This window comes from Synchiropus splendidus, chromosome 9 (assembly GCF_027744825.2).
Source record: "Synchiropus splendidus isolate RoL2022-P1 chromosome 9, RoL_Sspl_1.0, whole genome shotgun sequence".
Classification (NCBI taxonomy): domain Eukaryota; kingdom Metazoa; phylum Chordata; class Actinopteri; order Syngnathiformes; family Callionymidae; genus Synchiropus; species Synchiropus splendidus.
This window is the reverse complement of record NC_071342.1, coordinates 18,771,966-18,792,118: the sequence shown is the minus strand read 5'-3', so window position 1 is coordinate 18,792,118 and position 20,153 is coordinate 18,771,966. Positions and strand designations below refer to the sequence as shown.

Below are 20,153 nucleotides of genomic sequence, written 5' to 3'. Positions count from 1 at the left end.
TTGCTTTTCCCCCCTCTCCCTGTGTTCTTCCCTCTCTCCCCCATATTTAATGGATTTCAGGCAATTATGGTCAGCTCAAGAAAAAAAAAAAGAAGCGGGAGGAGAAGTCGGGGTAAGATGCAGCGTGGGCGGAGAGTTTTAACAAGATGTGGAAGCCCTCATCTTCAGTGTGCGTGATAAAACACATCCCAGATACAAAGACCGTCACGGGGAAAACTTTCTCTTTCCGAAGCGCGCACACACACACACACACACACAGAACCATCAGGTGGGTAAGTGGGTCCAGATGGGCAGCTTTTTATAATAGATGAGCCCAGCTGACCGACTGGCTCGCTAACTGGCTCCATGAGGCCGGGCTACCTGAGAGACACGAGCTGCGGGAATGTGAGGAATCTCACTATTCCCCGGAGCACCACTGTTACACATGCGCAAACCTAAAGACACACACACACACACACCGGCACCTTTGCTTTGAGAGGAATTCCTCTGAAAACAAAAGGGTTCATTTACAGTTGCAGTCCGAACTTTAAGATGTCTCTCTTCTTTAGATGTAAAACTGCATACAAAAACTATATTCTACTGTGCCATTTGTAGAGCAGAAATACAACATCAAACATGTACTATCACAACACAAAAATACTTGCCATGAATGCCAATCTAAATACATTTTCACAAGAGCTTAAACCAGTTGCAGTGCATTATGGGAAGTCAAGTTGAAAGGAGGCAACCAATGAGAACGCATTCAATGAAGGCATAAAGAGGACAGATGTCACTAGGAGGTAGAGGAGGCGACTTCCTGTCACAACTCCTCATGGGAAATGCGGATAAGCTGAGTCGCGAGACATTAAAATTAGACATTCTGAACTATAGCGCTCTGGGGACTGGCATGCCTGATAGAAAAAAAGTGCTGTGCAACAGTGAAGAAAACGTTGAAGATATGTGGTTTTAAAAACGCAGTTTCAGGGGAACCATCAACTTTTAAAATGCTATAAATCAAATAAAACGTCTGAGTCAAGAGTACATGTTTAACTGACCCATCAAAATGGGTGGTGACATGTCAATCAAACTTGACTACCATTTGCTCCGCCTCCACTCCGTTTCATAGATTTCATCCAGCTCTGAAACCGATTTACCAGACCCTTAATCTGGATTGCGAACCGCCGACAAAACGCTAAACTGCGGAATATGTGAAGGCTCTTGTTGGCCCTCCCATACTCACTTATCTGCTCTCCATCTGCCCCAGAGTCCTCCGATCTCTCTGTATCGTCTTCGTCATCCCCCGACGAGATGGCATCTGCACAGAGTAGCCACTGTTACTGCCGCCCTTCCTCGCTCGCACACATTCACCCGTTCGCCGGGACGGCAAGCGCACGGCGACCGCAGGACCTAGTGGTGACGTCACAGCCACGTCAGCCCGCTCTGACGCTGACTCACCTGTGACGTTCACTATGAAGCACACCGTGTCTTTGCCCACACTGGTGCAGGCGTACAGGCCCGAGTCCTTGGGCGTGGCATCACGGATCTGCAGCACTTCCTGTTTTATCAGGGTGCGGTTGTTGGTGCCCAGAGAGCTGCCGTCTTTGGTCCAGGTGATGGTCCCCGTCGCCGGCAGAGGGCAGCTCAGCTTCAGCACCTCCCCCGGGTGCACTGAGCACAACGTGGGCTTAGATATTTGGTATTTGTTGGATGCGTCTGCAGAGCGAGTGGGGGAGAGGTGGAAGGGGGGAAGAGTGCACAGGAAGGAGGAAGGAAAGGTGGGAGAGAAGCCAGAGTTTCAGAAACACAAAATCACCACATGACCCATGGATGCACTTAAAGAGGAGGCCCACTTTGGTTCACCAGTACACCGACGCCTGAGCACCACCATGACTCCTCAACAGTGAAAACACGACAGGAGAGTCAGAGCATGCGGTTACGGCTGTAGCAGCGATAATCAACGAGATGTTAGCAGGTGAGGATTGGACAACCCCTGATGTTCCCTCTCCTGAAGCAGAGATGCCAGCAGCAGGTATTTAAACTTCAACTCCTCTCCTGTCAGTAGCGAAAGAGTAGCTGAAAAGATCTGGAATGGAAGCAGTTGTCAGGAAGGAGGGGGGCGCTCTGCTCTTCTGCTTCTTCACTGCCTTGACCTAGCGGTACCCCAGACTTTTCCATTTCGCTTTTTCTCCCTTTCGACATGGCCACGGACGATCGAGAATCCTTGCACGAGATCGGCCGGCCAAAGCGGCGCAAGGAAGCGCTCCAGTCCAAGGTTTCTGGGAGAAGGTCCAAGTGGAAGCACGTGTGCATGTGTGTAAATCACGTCCACAGAAACCAGGGGGGGACCAGGTGAACAGGATGAGGGGAACCTGCTGTTGGTCCTGAAGATTCACATTGAGCTGTGGACTTATGTGTCCAGCGAACCCAAACAGTCACATGACACAGCGGCTGCGGTCCTCGCGTTAGCTGGGTTCTAAAGCTTATCAGGCTTCTGTGTGTTTCTCAGAGGCTACTGGGAAATCTTTGGCAAGGACCACGCTCTTCTGCGAGAAATGAAAGGTGATGTAATGTGTTTAGAAAATGTGATCCTTTGTTTCTCCGTTTGATGTGGTATGCAGTATCTAAACGCTCCCTTGATAATCGACCGTATGAATTACACTTAAGGGTTTCGGCGGAAGACTGAAGCCAGTTTAAATAAGCTAAAAAAAAAAAAACACTGAAATAAAGCCTGGTTTACTCTGTGCTCACATCTCAAGCAGTCAGAGATGTCAACGGCTCTCTGGACTTGTTTGTTCCCAGATACATTTTTGGAACAACTGCTGTTTAATAATTGTTTTTTTTCTCTTGGAATTATTCATTAAAATATCAAATTAAATAAAAAACATCACCTAAATGGAAAATCTTCACAAGTTTATGGTGTATTTTGTCAATTTACTGCAATAATAATACAAAAAATAATCTTATGATGTCAAGGCATAGATTACACTGGCTTTTTTACTCGCACATTTTTCAGGGTTTTCCATCAAATATAGCCTCTTTTTTTCATGGTTTCTTTGGGGCCTGATGTGGTCATCAATGAAATTTTAACTGCCAAACCCGGCAATGGACCCGCTTCTTGAAAAACGGTGGTGGTGACTTTGAAAACATATGCGCAGAAAGCATCTGTTTTGGATCTTGAGACGTTTGGCTTTGAAATATGAATAAGAGAATAAGAACGATCACAGGCAGCATGGATGACTGGAAAAATGCAAAACAAGAATTTCACTGGAGGTGGACTGTTACCACTTTATATGATCGCAACCACATCAGCTGTGTTGCCGTCCAACACGCACACATGTACGGCCTGAGCAGGAAGGAGAAAGTCTTTGCTGCGGTTCAGCCATGCCTCCTAACACACACACACACACACACACACAGGTACACTGAGGAATCTTATCTGTTTTTTCTTCCTCTCCTTCCTTTCGATCCGGAAATAATCGACTCCTCCCTCGCCAGCGGCTCAGGTGTGTCGTCTGACTTAAGGTGGAGCTGTCTTCTACACCTGCTTTATCGTAGCTGTATTGTTTAATTTTAAGGCGGATGTGTCGTAATAGCCGCGACACAAAGCAGCCAGTGTGCGAGCTCGGAAGTATGCAGGTATGGACAACTTCAGGATGACAGACGTGCAGCCAGGTTGACATGGCAACATAACACCTGGGACTGGATAAATAAATGAGAGGTGGGCGTCGCAACATGTTGAGACAGACGCATGTAAGAAGGAATAGATTAGTTCTGGTGCATCTGGGCCTTCGCTGCAGCAGGAACAAGACGCTCCACCTCATGTGTAAATAACAGACCGAGAAATTCCAAATGGTGGATCTAATTTAAAAAAAGCATTTGCATGTTAGTTCAGCCTTTTTCTTATCTCTGCTGGATCCATCTGCCCCACTCCATCAACTCCTCCCCCTGCTGCTGTCGTGCCTCCGCTTCCCTCTTTCACCTCCTCTTCCGCCCTGACCTCTCCTTCCCCCCTCTCCACACATTCCCACACCGGGGCGACCCCGCTGACCTGACCCTGACCCTTTCCCAAAACCTCCCTGCGACCTCCGGCATGCCCGATTGTTCATGGGAAGACACAGCGGCCAGGTAGCGCACACCTACGCAGCAGGCGCCGCGCACCTCCCGCACCACCCGAGCGTTTCATCTCTGCACCTTTCTGATCCTGCCGCGCCACAGGAGGCCAGCATCCGTCACTCACTCGCTACGTCTCCGTCCAAAAACTTTTTCATCTCCTTTCCATCCACCTTTAAGGAGCACATCTCCTCGCAGCCGCCACGTGTGACAGACTTGATCTGGACTCGTCTCTGCCTCATTGTCTGCCAGAAACTGCAAGGCAAAACCGGATAGAGTTTGCGTCGGCGATCGATTCGTTTTGCCTGAGCAATAACCGCATTACTTCTGCAGAAAGATGATTCCACTGCGAGTCTATTCTTTCAGCTCCCCCTGTTGCGCGCAGCTCAACAGGATGGGTGGACTAAATGTAATGACTGAGGAACACACACTGACAAATCACATTATCTGGGCTACGTCTCCTCATCCCTCTGCATCCTGCTCACGTCAAATCCCAGGACTTTCCTCCTCTATTCTTTTTGGTCCTTTTCTTGGTGTCTTTTCACATTCAAATCCCTCCCTGGCTTTTTTTTTTTTTTTTTAGGATGACAAAGGAGCAGCGACGTGAACTGGCTCCCACTGACATCCATGGCAACACAGCCCTCACCCCTTCACCCCACACTCGCTGTGAGCCCCACCCACACCCGCCAGGCTGAGGTCACCCCTTATCATAGAAACTGACCTCAGGTTAAGGTGTGGCCGTACACATTAATGTTTATGTTGAGAGATAAACCGACTACAAGACAGACTCGAGGGCCAGTTGTGGCCCTTGAAAAGATTTCAAATGGCCCACACCCTCTGTAACTCCTTTGGGTTTTCAGCTTGATATGAGGTTTCTTCATGCTACATGACCTTCAGATATGAAAGATCAATTGGTAGATTTGTCACTTAAAAGGTGTTTATTTTTTGATGTTTCCATTTCTTGTTCCTTGTTTAGCTAGGGTTTATGCTAACACCAACACACTCCCCGCAACAAGATCAAGTCCAACAGCCTAATAAAAGTCCTTGTGTAAAGGCTGTATAGTGGCCCTCTCCTCCCCGAGTCAAAGCCACCTCAGTTCATTACCATCCCCACAGTCACACACATGCTCTCCACGACTTCAGATGACCGGCTGACACTTTTATGCTTTTACAGCCGCACTCCTACTGTGTAGATAGCACCGTGTCACTAATGCGCCCGTAACTCTTTTGACTTTCCCACCTTCACACACGCACACTAACTACTCGCAGCCTTCAGATGAAGCTCAGTTAAGAAATGTCGATGAGCCAGGAGAGCACTTAAAGCATCCGAAACGCCGAGTCTCGTCTGGCCCATCCTTGACATGTGGATGATGGTGGTAGAATGTGAGTCGATCAGAACGTGTTTTGAAAACACTTCTTGGCAGGAAGGATGCAGATCTACAAGCCAAAGCCACCAACTTTCGTCTGCCTTCCAGAGTGGTTCCACATTTATTCCTGATCAGACGCCGAAAGAAAGAGGCCTTGAAGCAGAAAAGCGATGTTTTGAAGGAGCGCAAACGTGGGCGCAAACAATAGGTTTGTTGTGGAGATGTAAACTTCGGGGGCTCACGTCTTGTATTTGAGCAACCACAGGTAAACAAACGGGCCGGGCCCACCAGGGGTGCCGGCTCTGTGAAGGCTGCAGCTTCTCCCCCACATGTAAACACCTGTGGTTGAGGCTGCAGGGCGGAACGGGGAGGGAGTCCTACACGTCTGTGCAGGGAAGACACCCCGCCGTCAGACCCCGCGGGTGACACAGGGCTACAAACAGACCTCCCCTTCACAGTGACTCACTCGCTTTTTAGTTGACTTTGTCCTGACACGTTCGTTTCGGGAAAGTTATCTGGTCATACAGAAAAAAAGCCCCATCAGGCACTGCAACAGTCAAAGCTCCTAAACAGTTCAACTTCAGAGAATGAACCAAATGTAGATGAAACAATGTTTAGTAATGTTGTTGAAATGACTTCACAACATTGAAAACTTTACCATGTATTACTCTAAAATGCAGCCACAACCATATACGTCAGTTATTCCAACTCTGTGGAGAATTATTGGCAAACTTTTAAATGTCGTTTACTCGACCTTTGCTTCGAGAGCAGGTAGCCAAGAGGCTTGGGAATTAAAAGCATCTGCCTGTGATTTTGTAATTAGCTGAGTCACCCAGTTAATAATCGATGAGTAATCAATGATGAAAACAATCATTAGTTGCAGCCCCGTAGCGATCAATAAACACCCACACTTGCTTTCGTGGCCCGACAGGCCATGAATCAATAAAACTTGTGGACAAAACCGACTTCTTCTTTTGTATTTTGAACTCAACCTTGTGTCCGACTGAAGGTGTTTTGGAGAACGCAGCTGAATGTTGCCTTATTTGGGATGAAGATAAGCCGAAGAGGTTCTCCATGCCCTGTTGAACCACCCCCCACCCCACTTGTGACCCCGCAGGTCAAGCCATTTAATCTTCAGTCACATGACTTCACTCCTGCCCAGATCACTGAAATAAATCTCAGCATCAAAAGCAGAAGTCAAATGCGCGCAAATCCGCTTACAAGTCCAGGGGAGTCTCTCGGAGAGCAGCGCTGGGATGTTAACCAGAGGAGCGGCTCAGGCAACCTCTACTCAGCAGGAGAATCCCTGACCTCCAGGGCAAAGGGCAGGCGAAGGTAGGTGGCGTGTGAGGCGACAGCAGGAGACGGGGGAGATGCTCTGTTGTTGGGCTAACATAGCATTAGCATGCTGATGAAAGCCGCGGGACAAAAGGCTTTGGAATGTAACCTAGCATCCATCACAACAACAGCAATTAGCTGGTTTCTGACCAGACAACACGGCTGGAGGGAACAAATGGGCCGGAGAACATTTTAGAATCGGATTTTGGCCGAACACTTTTGACAATAAAAAGGGATGACAAACATCGCACTTTTAATCCGCTTGAACCACTTTGCCTCTGAGCTGCAACAGACCTCCACCACGTCAGAAGCACTGCCCACATTAGATCATGGCTCCTATCGCGCTTCTTCAACTCCCTTCTCATAAAGTTTCTTCAGACAAGAAAGAGCGAGGTGACTGACAGAGGGTGGGACCAGGCAGGACACACCTGCTCTCTCTAAAAACAACAAATGGTTCGACGCCCTGCCGCACCTACACGGCTCTTCCTTTCTTACCTTCAGGTTCGAGGGTGGCCTCCTCCTTCTTGGTGGCGGGATGCGGCGGCCGGGCCACGCTGACGGTCAGCAGTGACAGCAGGACGGCGGCCAGCAGCCAGACCCACGAGGCCATCCCGTTAGTGGTGGCCAGCGCTCCCCATGCCCCCCTTCTCCACCTCCCCCTGGACAGTGATCCCATCTGAGGGAGTCTGCCCAACCATCAACTGCTGCCGGTTCGGCCTGTCACTCGAGGGAATTCACCCAATCACCTGGGCTGGAGAGAGAAGACAATAAGGGAACATGTCAGGTTCATGAAAGACGGAGAAGCTGTCAAACATGGCACCCTGCAGAGCAAAGTGTCGCTCTGTTTCTGTCCCGTCGTGACCGACATCGATGACCTGAACTGAGAATGAATACCAAAAGTAGGCTTCACCAAAAACAGAGGTTCGACTTTGGCTTTGAATCAAGTAACTACATGTTACATGGCGTTGTCTATTACCATTTAGATCACATTAGCATATTGTTTGTTTACCTTGCAAGGCGCTAAAGACTCAACAGGAGGTCCCCAGTTAGTTTTTTTATATAATAAAAAAAACTATAATGACAGTAAACAAACGCAAATCGAGTATGAATTATATTCGACGTTTATTTCCATCTAAATCTTCATCTTATTTGATCCACTATTTTTGCATAAATATCTTTATTGAGCCATAGCTGTCGTGGTCTTCACGCGCAACAGATGCGCAAACCTGTTGCAGCCTTGCGCGGCGAATCACCGAGTATTTTGTCAGCCGAATTAAAAAGCAATATATAATTCCGCAGGCACGCACATCCACGCACACGCCAATGGACATCTGCGGTTTGCTGGTGTCTCCGGAGGTTTGCCCGAGTCACGCTTCCCTGCGCTCCTCCTTCTGCGCCAGCTGAGATATCGACAGATTCGACGCGTAATTTGACGTGTCGACGCAAACCCGAAACCTCACACGTCCATTGTGCTCTAATTAAAGTCTCTCGGGGTTTTCAGGGTCCAGACGATGCAAATGAGGTCGTGTTTAAGGTTTAAAAACAGACACCGAAGTAGAAATACACGCGTCGTTGTCGTGTATTAATTCCTGAAATATCCCCCCGGAAAAAAAATCTACGCGTAAAACGACGACTAAACTTTACTCTGACGTGTCCCATGAGGCTTCAGTCGCAGGACTTTGAATGAAATTTCTCTGGCACTGATTGAATTCCTATTGAGATTCAAATGAAGTCTCCACAATGGGGGTCTCATTTGGAGCCGCTCGGTGATTTAGGGCTCCGGCACCAAGCGGGGGAAAAAAACAAGTGCGGTCACGGGATAATTGGAGCCATAAATGCGATGCAGAAAATCCAGCTAAGTGATAAATAAGCAGGACACTTGCTAATGGGACGGACGGCGAGGATGGAGAGCTTTTCTCCGCACACTATATTGAGGATTTTTTGAGGAATTATTTTTTGGGGGAGAAGCTCGTCACTGAGTAAATAAATCGTGGCAATAAAAAAAAAAAGAATTAACTGACAGTTCCATTTTAAGGAAGTTCTGTGCTCAGCTGTGTTGTGCACCGGAGTAGTAAAACACTTACCAGGGAGAGAGGAGCTGTTTTGGCAAGCACAGATAAGGGAGTAAAGCGCATGGGCCGAATCTACGGAGGAATGTCTCCAGCTCCTCAGTGCAGCAAAAATCTGCCAGTCCACTTGACTATTCCAACTGCGCTCAACTGGCAAGAGATATTCCAAACTGGCTGTGGATGTGTAGTCCGGTGTCATGCAGAGAAATCCGGACTTTTGCTCGCTTATCCCCGAAAAAAGGCGCAGCGCTGAAACTTTCCTCCGCGTCACCAACTTTCCCCCAAAACGGCGCACTTGACAACCGAAGACAAAGTTTGGAGAAGTGGAGTTCAGTAGATGCAAAGTGCGGTAAAATCCATCCGTGTGTCACTCCGCGTCTCTCTCGCTCCTCCGCCGACAGTTCCTCTCGGTTCTCGGGCGCTTTTGTCAGGTTGACTAGTTTTTTTTTTCTCCTCCTTACGTCTCCACTCACACACCGCCCTCCTCCTTCGCTCCAGTGGGTGTCATCACTCCCCCCCTTCCAGTGAAATTCGAGCCGCTTCCTGGCCGCACTGCCTTTGGGCTTCGCCTTCCCCCGCCCATCACACTGCAGCGCTGCCTCAGCGCTCCTCTGCCCGAGTTCCAGTCGCTCGAAGCGGGACGCGGGAGCCGCGGCGCCCCCGCTGTTAGAGCGCCGCTCGGTGGACGAGGTGGGACTGTTTTACGCATCAGGACGGGCAGTAAAACATCCGTGGTTTCCGGGATCAATCCCCAGTCATCCTGCAGTAAAGAAAAATGAACCAAAAACCACCTTGTTTCAGTTGTAAAGTGGTTGATCGAACTGAGGTTTCTCTGTCAATTCCTTTTTCTGCAGCAACATTTGATATTTCACAGTATTTTCACGTCGAAATGAACGTCTATCTGGTCTGTTCCAGGGTGATTCTGGAAAACCGACCCACACCTCCTCAACAGCGCTCCAAGGTGTAAACATTTGCATGAACATGGATATTTATTAACAGGAAACAAGAGTCTAAAAATAATGTTCTGTCAGTACCTTTTGTTTCCTGAAACTTTATCATACACTTAATAAAACATAAGCTTTTTTTTCTTTTCTTGAAACACATTCCCATGTTTCAACAAACTGTTTGGAATTTTCCCGATTATCACCAGCTTATCTGAGTCAGTCATGTCAACATGTAACGGAAATTTTCTTCCACTTTTGAGGGAACAACATGTATTTAAAGCTCATATGGGCCTCATGAAAACATTATCATGGCCGAATTGGGCCCCGGGACCTTGAGTTTGACACAAGCGATTAATGCTATTTCTCTTTTTAAAGGGCTGTTTCAATATTCCAATCACATTTTGATCATTTAATTTTCTGCCTTAGTCAGGAAATGTAAAGTGTAAATAGTTGTTTTTATGAATGAAGTGATATAGATGGTGACTTGAATCTAGTTTTCCAGGAGGAGAAATATATACAGCATTTTCAATACAATTCCAAGTGTTTCATCTCACACATATATATTTTTTTTTACTGCAGTGAAGTTTACAGCCAGCAACTGCCGGCGCACAAATCATGGAGGACGTGTGCAAACAGAACCAGCCAGAGCCAGTTCTGACTGCAGTGGAGAAGTGATGGACGATATGAGCATACCTGAAGTTCATAACGCCCCCCGTAAACGAACAGATCTGTCCACGTCTTCCCCTGAGACCGAAGACTGACCCCCTGTGGCTCGTCCTCCGCCGCCTCAAGCTGTCTCCTGCATTGGTTCAAGAGCTCAGAAAAGAAAAGGGGGAGACTAGAAGCGTCTAATCCCCACAGACTTTTGCTTTCTGTCTCACTTCCACTGCTGGAACTCTCCGCCTTTCAGAAAAGGAGGGAAATGTGTCCATTCATTTCAAACAAACCCTTTATTTCCCCTGTCTGAGATTAAGTTTGGTTTGTGAATGAAGCATCCACAGACTGTTTTTGCTCCTCTTCCATCTCCACCTCCACAGAGGAGCCGTCACATCACAGCGGGAGTGACAGGTTGGCTCGAAATAAGAAGCAAGAGGGAGGCGAAATCAACTTATTTTTCAAAGGTGGCACAAAATGCCCCCCTCTGTTTTTCCCTGTGTCTCTTTCCACCCACTACACCAGTCTATTTAGCGGCGGTCAATTTATTTCCCCCCGTGACAGCATCTCACACTTGAAGGAAACCTCATCAGGCATGTTTTCCTGCGTCTTTATCTCGGCTGTCACTCCTCTATCTGCAATAATTCCTACGGACGGAGCACCAGGACGTAAGAGACGATCGGTATCTTTGAGGAGCACATCGATTCCTTGTTATAGGAAGAAGGGTTTTATCAGCTGCATGACAGATGAAATGAAAAAGTTCATTTCACCAGTGAAGCGGTGGTCGATCACTTGACTCACTGCCAACATTAGCCGTCTCTTCAGCTGCTGTGCAAATTGAACCTGTTTTGAAAGTGAGCTAGTCGACAACAAATAGCGGAGGGACTAAATAGGTGGGCAATTAAATTTCCTAAAGGGCCACATTAGAAACTAACTGTCGTGAAGAAAGACAGCAATGACTCCAAAACATGACGGGAAAATATCCAAAATATATACTTAAATAGCAAGGACAAAATAAATGTAAAAAGATTCAATGTAAGTCAGGATGTTAAGAAGAGTAAATATGCCATGAAACATAATGAAATATTTCATTTTGTGTGCACTTAATTTGAATATAAATAAACATAACTATGGACCAGGCATTCAAGATAAAAGGCAATTTATTTCAACATATATTTTCAATATTCCTTCAACGCCTTTTGAGGTATTAAACACTCAAAAATGGCTTCAAGTCTTCAACCGAGAACATGCTGTAAGTGGTGGCTAAAAGAGAAAGAACAAAAAAAGGCAGAAAAATCACAACATATCAGTTAAAGGGGCCACGAAAGTACAGGCATCGGGCCGCATATGGCCCCCGGGCCGCACTTTGCCCAGGTCGGAAATACGCTAATGTGAGGTCATTGTCAGACGCTTTTCAAGGCCAGGATGCGTCTCACACTTGATTTTCTGTAAACATCCTGCTCACGTGGGGAGTACGGAGATGTTCCTCAGCCAACTGAGATCCCACTGTGATGGATCAAGGAGGCATCTTAGCAAGAATCCTGAGCCAAACTCTTTTCTGTTGGCGGCGTCCTCACTCCAGGATGACTGCTCTGTCCTCTAAAGACATGCTCCAGGTGGTGCCTGGGGCTGACACCCGCCTGTCAGCTGACTTCTCTGTGCTCTGCAGCAGTGGTCCCCAACGCTTGACAATTGGAACGTGGCCCAGGTGGCATGAAGCTGCCACTTTGACCCATCAGATAAGGCCTCTGCATGTTTGTGTGCCCACTAAGACTCACAAACCCTCCTCCTCTCGACCAGTGCCCCAATGCTCTCTGACTCTGGTCGCTATGGTAACGTTTATGGTAACGTTTCTCTCTTTTTCTGTTCATTCTGTTCTTGAACTGCATTTTCTTGCAGTCTTTTGTATAGCTTTTCGCACTTTACAATATTATTTCTTTTTTAATGTATTGTGATATGTTGTGTGCAAAGCATGTTACGAACAGAATTTCCCTTGGGATTAATAAAGTTTTCTGATTCTGATAAACATGCCTTCAAAATAGCATACAGATACACCACAAAACAACAAGACCGTCCCATGTGGGAGTGACGGTAGACAGCCGCCATAAATCCATATTTCAAGTACGACGTCCTGGTATTGTTTGATAAAAAACTTTCTTCTTCGTGGAAGTCGTCCTGTCTCTTCACTGAGCCTTTTCCCCTTCACAAAGAAGCGGCTGCTCTCAAGTGACTGAGGCTTAACCGAGAGAATCCGGTCATTTTTCAACATAAAATGTTTGTCAAAATAAAAGATCCTTTAGACTCAGATAATACACAAAATGGAAATAATTATTTCTTGCGCAGTGCAGTACCAATTGAACCACGGACTGGTACCGGGCCCTTGCCCGGGGGTTGGGGACCGCTGCTCTACAAGCCTAACCGTCTGGTTTACTGGGTTTGTACCAGTTGCGTGAGTGAGTTCTGGAACACTCCTGTCCCTCTGAGCTCATTTGAAAATTCCATTCGAGGTGGAAATGAGCTGCTTGGCACAGGTCTGCAGCCTCAGAGGGCTGTCGCAGATGCACATTCAAGTGAAGCGACAAGCGTCTTAATAGTTGGACCTAAACTTTGCTTGTTGTTGACTCAGGATTTCAAGTGAGATCAACTTAACTCAATGCCATGGTTCACTACTGTCAGGCAGAACAGTTGGCCTCCTCAAATCTGGCACTGAGCAACAGTTGCTCCCTCAACTTCTTCACCTCGTAGATAATAAGCTCTGTTGCCACGAGCTCAACAAGCCGCAACCCTTCTCACCTCCACTGTCAGGGTGATATAAAAATACCCTCTGTTGAATACAAAACAGTTTTTCCACCTCCAGGCGGCTGCTGTGAATCACGCGTGGCAGCGGCGTGTTATTGTTGCTCCAAAGCTTGGCAAGCCCCCCTTTATTTTTATTCCCCCCTCTATATCACTGACAATATATAATTAAAACATCAAACGTGGCTGAGTCACATCCTGCCAGAAATATGAAACAAATGCGCTGGAAAGAATCTGAGGACAGAAGTGAGGAATGGACGGACGCCGCGGGGTCTAATGTCAAACATGTCGGCTTCTCCAGGCGCGAGGGAAAGTGAGAGACAAGAAGGACATCTCCTCCTGAAGCCTCCTACCGCTCCCGTGAGAGTCAAGCTCAGACGGCATCACCCCACTGGCAAACCACTCGCCCCTCTTCAGTGAAGCGCAGTGATACCCTAGTCCAGAAACCCCGGCGGCTGCAGGCCTCTCCTCCCACCCAGCATGTATCACAGCGCTCGGATGAAGGAGGAGTGGAAGGTCAATCATCCAGATTCCTTACATGTTTCCAGAGCGCCACTCAAGAGTCTTGAAATAGCTGGGATGCCACCAGAATGAGACTTTAAAAGAGACGCACTCGCAGGGAAGAAGGGGATTGTCGATGAGCGCAAGGATCACTCCAACACAACTCAGTCGAAGTCCCCCTTCCTGACAGGAACCAGAGGAACTTTATGCCGCAATATAAAAAACGGGAACGAGCCTTGGCATTCTCGCCCTTATGTCTCATTTCCTGTCTTTGTCCGCTCGCCCTCCCTTTACCTTTACCACCAATGTTCTGATTTTATTTCATGGATCAGTTGGGGAGCTTGCACGCGCGGGTACGAAAACACATTACACAGCTCATTGGGTTCATAGAACAGGTCATTGCCGCCCTTCTATGTCTGACTCATTCTTTGCAAGTCAGAACATCAGCAAGTGCTGACGCCAGCGAACCTTAAGTTTGTTATTCCACAGCGGTGAGCTGCTGGTGCCGTAAGAGTTAAGCGCTCAGTGTCGCTCCTCAGCAGCCACGCAGCCAAAACTTGGGTCATGGAACGTCGGATGAACTCTGACTCAGTGGTGCGAAAACGATATTAGGCACCAAGAATCAAAATCAAAACAGGCTCGACGGATGAATCTGTCAAGCTTTAGAGGCGACAAACGGCCATTTGTTTGTCACAAGAAACAAAAGTCCACTGTTAAATAAACCCCTAGAGGCCCATTTGTGCTCAACGTTAACTACTTGTCAAGGTACGGAAAGAGCTTTCTGAAATTCTCTGCCCTCTAGTCGCAATATATTTAACCGCCTCGCCAACCACCGCCTCCTACAACGCTGCCTCTTTAGTGCAAGAGGTACATCATCTGTTGTTCTGTTGAAGTTGAAGTTGTTGTTGTCATAAACTTTTGAATGTGGGCTGCTCCCCCCGGTGGATATATTAGTGTACAGCAATACCAACGTAAAGAAATATCCTGAAACTGACGCAACAGTTCACATCAAAGCATTGTTGCCTGTGATGTCACCATGCCAAGACTTGGGAAACTACTGCTTCTTAAAATAAAGAAAAGAAAGTGATGTCATCTTCACAATAAAGTAAAGTAAAAACTGTTCATGAAAGCAACTGTCGAGGGGGTTTTTAAAATTAATTTAAAAAGTTGATACTTTCATTTACACTTCATTTATATCTTCTTTAGAGTTTATTTTGAAAATAATATATTATTTTATGATATTTTGACATTGTTTTATGATACAAATTGTATTCATAATTTTATTCATGACGTACAAATCTATAGATTTCAATGAATACAAATAAATATCTTTGCAATGATCACATGGTTTCATGTCATTTCACAAGGTTTTTGGCTTTTTTACGTGTAAGTACATTTAATATGGTTATTGAACACAAGTGGAATCAAGAGTAATGGATCACTTCTATGACTTGAATGGGTCCATTTGTTCTGGAAAAGGTGGCCCCGAGATCAGAAAGGTTAAGAACCCCGGGTCTAATGCACCAGTGAAATCAAAATATATATTTAATATGGTAACAAAGCGTCATCTGATATTCTTGGGAAGGCAAACAACACGACAACTGACAATTTTGCTTGATAATGCCTTAATATTTTCTTTTTTTAAAAAGCTACACTCTATGCACAAATATATATGTGAACTAATGGTGTCAAACTCTGGGCCAAATCTGACCCGGCATGTCATTTTACGTGGTACGCAAGAGTTTGAAATGCAGTTAGCTTATAGAGTTGCCGAAACACCGTGACCCAGATGATCTCTGCATTTACACTGCAGCAGTGAAACACTGCAGGAAGCTACACAGCCATGTGTCGGGCGAGAGGCGCCGATGAGAGCACTGTTTGATTCATGCATCATTTGCGTTCCTGTTACTGGAAACAGTTAGATATTAATGCTGACTGCAGCGATCCCGACTGTTTGCCTGCAGCAACAGGAAGCCAGGTTAAAGATTACTCGGTGTTCTTGGGCTCCAAACGGAGCATCACTGGCAACTGGCAGGATTTGTCTTCTGAAGAGACTGTGGGCGTCACGGGGCCTCGCTTCTATCAGGAACTCTGCAGGGCTCTTCTTCTAAGGCCCAGAGCGTGCTGCTCTGCGACGGTGATTTAATAAAACCTATCAGAAATGCGATTGTAAGAGTCTGTAGGAAAGTGTGTATCATCCAAACTTGGACCCAAAGCAGAGCCGGCTCGTCTACTGAAACTTCTACCAGCATACAAAGAGATGCAGTTGAAATGTGAGGGTTTAATGAGTAACAGATTCAGCCGCGAAGTGAATGTTGGAGTTCAAACAAAAGCCTTTTTTTAAGCTGCATGAGACACAGCGCTCAGGCATGTGTGTCAAACTCCAGGCTCGCAGGCTGAATCCGATCCGTCATGACTTTTCACAGGTTCCGCAAGAGTGCTTGAAATGAAAATGGGTCTGGAACATGGACGGTGGTTTTCAGTTTTCCAAATCTAAAGTCAGCCTCCAATTCAGCCCAGAAATAGAAAGATTCCTTATTTATTGTTGCAACATACTGCCAGTCGCAGAGCGTCCAGACAGACATTAATGTCGACTGACTTCAGTGAACATGGGAAGCTCTCTTGCGTTGCTGTGCTTTACTTGGCAACATGTGAACTGGGCTTGTGCGGTGACGTGAGTCACGGCAGACAATGATGAAGTAACTCCTCAGAGGTCTGAAGAAACAACCCGTGAGCGAACAGAGTGCCCACCTCAGAGAAAGCTACTCCCTCTCAGCGCACATAGCTTTCATTGTGTTTATAGATCGAGGGGCCCCTGAGAATAAATCACGGGGTCAGTGAATGGGCTGTCTGACCTTTCACCTCTAGGCCCAGAAAAGACTCTGCTCTATGTCCTGATGTCATCAGCGAGTCATTACTGCCGAGGCTCTCAACACCTCTCCGTAACTCACTCTGCGATTGGACGAGCCGCTCGGTCGCAACACTTGAGTCACAGCAGCGACGGAGTCGCAGACTTGACCTTGGTTTTCTGTTTTCCACTTCTGCATCCAACCCTCTGCAGACCAGTGGCCATTTTCCAAAACAGAAAAACTGCAGCGCACTTCTCAGCACAAAGTTTCTCATTCCCAAAACTGCTTTGTTCTACTTCAACACACCTTTTTTGGGTGATTTGCTTTCAGGTGTTTACGCCGCACTTGTGCTGATCACGTTATAGCACAGAACCAGGCTTCTCTGAGGTGTGATGGTTTGGTTTGAGGACAACTTTTATTCATTGAAACAGTCAAGACTTGGGAGAGGTTTGGGAACTATTGCTCCTTAAAATGTAAATCCTTTAGCACCTTTTTCCTCATTGTCTAAAGCAGTGATTCTGTTTGGCCGTGAGCGCCACCTAGAGGGCCACTAAAAGTTTTTTGTTTTACACCTCTGGGCTGTGAGGGCCGCCAGACGCTCAGCTTAATACATTTTCCACATATGGTGGCAGTAGTGTGTCATTATATTGACTTGACGGCTGCAAAATTGTGATAATGTCAGAGTACGGAGAAGTTTTGAGAATAAAAAATGATAAAGAAAGTGATGCCACCTTCACAAGAGTGAAAACTGTTCATGAAAGCAACTGTCGAAGCAGTTTTTTTAAAGTAATTCAAAAGGTTTATGGTGATATTTTCCATTACACTTCACTTATCTAATCTTTATTTTGAAAATAATACTAAATAATATTTTATTATATTATATTTTGACATTGTTTTATCATATAAATTTTATTCATGACATACAATTATATCCATTAACAGTTTGCGTCCAGTGTATTTTTTTCTTTTTTTCTCTAGTAAGTTTGATGAATATGACTCGCACCTGGTTCTACTGCTGGTTGGACTTTTGAATGACAAATACATTATTGCGATGGTCACATGGTTTCATGTCATTTCACAAGGTTTCGGTTTGTTTACATGTAAGTAGATTAAATACGGTTATTGACCACAAATGAAATCAAAAGTAATGACTGACTTCTATTACTTGAATGGGAAAGTTGCAACGTTTAGAAACGTTTTCTGGAGGGGCATCTACTTCATACAGCACCATAAAATCTGAGCTCTGAACAGTTCAGGTGTTTCAACTTCAGCGTTGACTCGACAAATGTTGTGGAAAATGTGTTGCTGAAAAAGCAGCTGTCGCCCATAAATGTACCTGTATCCCCTGCAGTTACAGTTACTTTACATGTGAAACAGTTTCAGCCTGGGACGCAGAAAGTCAAGGAATGCAACCCACACGTGGTGAAAACCTAGTCCTTTCGATGGAATGCAGCTACTCCGTCGGTAGAAGGCCCATTAAAATCTTGATCCATTCCGACATGGTCGGAGCCTTGTTAGAGATCCATTTCAATAGAATGCTTTTCCTGGCCGCATGAGTCAAAACACTGAGTGGTCTCCCATTATTTTTGTTTTCCATTTGTGGTGGTGCTATTCCAAGAAGAAGTTCAGATCAAATCCAGCTTTCCCACCACATTAGACCAAAAATCTTGGGTGCGATCACAAGTCCAGGCAGTGTGAAGAAAGTCGCCCTCATCTTGGCCATCCGTGACACGCAAAGCAGATTTAAGGATGTGTCCGTGCTGAGATGTTACCTGAAGATGAAGAAGCTCACCAAACTGCACTGTTGTGTTGCATATTGATATCTTGTTGCCGCTATCACATCTGCGCTCATCGATCTCTATTTCTAGATCCAGTGCCCATGTTTCTTGTGGCTTCGTGTCCTGGTCTTTCAAACATGTCCATCTGTGAACTTCCTCACTGAGCACTGCCCTGCACCTGAGTGTGAAGGCAGCATGACTGGCCAGAACCGTCACCGTAAACAATCAGAGAAGGATAAGATTCGACCTCGATGGAAGGTTTATAACAACAGGAAGAAGGAAGTGGCAGTGAGAAGGATGTTCCCTGAAATGAAGACTGACTTTCTCTTCCCTGCGAAGCTGAGAGTCATGCTCCAAGAGGGTCGTGTGGTGATCTACCAAACCCCAGAGGAGGCTTGTCATGTCCACCGCCGCATCACCAAAGGAAGCAAGCAACCAGGAGCAAGTCATAAAAAAATATAATTTAATAGTTTTTACACTACTAGTCGAAACAAATATTCATGACAGTGAACCCTCGATATAACACGACGCGCCCAAAAGGAAGAGAAAGATGCTAAATATCGCAGAAAAAGTGAAACTTCTGGACACGCTGAGGGAAGGTAGAAGCTATGCAGCTGTCGGGCGCCATTACGGAACAAAAGAATCTTCGGATCGTTCCATAAAGAAGGAGGAAAATAACACAAGGAGGACGGCAGCAATACGTTTTAACAAGGATGCAAAAAGGGTTGTAACTGTCGGCGACAAGACCATTGTAAGGATGGAGTCTGCTTTAGCTTTGTGGATTAAGGACTGCAGGAAAAAGAACATTATCCGCACAAAAGCTACAAAACTTTATGACACCTTTGCTGTGTTGCTTTGTGGCGACCCCTGAAGGGAGACGCCGGAAGGAAAAGAAGAAGCAGACGAAGAGGCAAAGTTAGAGGAACGGTGAAATACGCGTGAGACGCAATGTGTCCAACCTCGTGCTGACTATTAATAATATTATCTGACAGTTTCTCCAAAAACTATCAGCGTTATTTGTTGAAAACAAATATTTTTTTTAAATGCTTGGGCCTGAAAACAGGTTTTGGTCTTTGGTTTCATTGTATACGTAGTTCAGTACTGTATAATAACCGTAAAATAAAGCTGACTACTTCACGTATTTCGCCTATTTTTGGAACGGAACCCCCGTGATAAATGAGGATTCACTGTATATGTTCCACAACAACCTTGTTCTCATGCTCATTGTCTGTTGCAGTGACAAAAGTGGGTCAGGTGGAGACTTGAAGGCAGTTCAATAAAAGCTCTTATAGTTTTGCTGCTTGAAGTGGAGGCCGGTGACATGAGTCCAGCTGAGTCGCCCCAGAACTCACCTCAGACTCTCTCACTGTTGTCTTATATGTTGGGCTCTGCCCAGTCGTTCACGGAGACTATTGCTCCGCCAGACAGATTATTTGAATTGAACTGTTTATTTAGCTGATGCGGGGAGCGGCGGCGTTTAAACGGGCCGTGGAGGCCAAGCATATGTTTTCTTAAGGGACGGCGAGGTTAACTATTTTGACCGTGAACGCCAATGGGAGACCTAATTTGAGCCGAGCGGTCTCTGGGGGGGTGACCTCCTCCCCGGGAGACCCTGACCTCCGACCCCTCCGAGCCAAGCCTGCACTTCGTCCTCAGAGATAGGCGGAGGTAAGCAAACAAACAGCACCTGAAGTGGACCATTTCAAGAGCGCTTGTGAGGCGCCGCTCGAGTTGGCGCCGCTGGCAGGTTCGTGTTGCAACGCGCCTG

The 20,153-nt window shown here is 46.3% G+C and overlaps 1 protein-coding gene across 5 annotated transcripts in view; it reads right to left on the bottom strand.

The window, feature by feature from the left end:
• fgfr2 (fibroblast growth factor receptor 2) overlaps positions 1-9,353 on the bottom strand; it is a 34,080-nt gene extending 24,727 nt beyond the window's left edge. For 2 of the 5 annotated variants that reach the window (XM_053874234.1, XM_053874235.1), the window contains exons 1-4: positions 8,879-9,351; positions 7,290-7,545; positions 1,435-1,692; positions 1,220-1,294 (exon numbers count right to left, since the gene is read on the bottom strand). In XM_053874234.1, coding sequence (XP_053730209.1) covers positions 1,220-1,294; positions 1,435-1,692; positions 7,290-7,470 — 514 coding nt within the window. In that variant the 5' untranslated portion in view covers positions 7,471-7,545; positions 8,879-9,351. Of the gene's footprint in view, positions 1-1,219; positions 1,295-1,434; positions 1,693-7,289; positions 7,546-8,878 lie in introns of all 5 variants that reach the window. The other 3 variants (XM_053874236.1, XM_053874237.1, XM_053874238.1) reach the window with 3 other exon arrangements.
• Between the last annotated feature and the right edge of the window lie 10,800 nt (positions 9,354-20,153).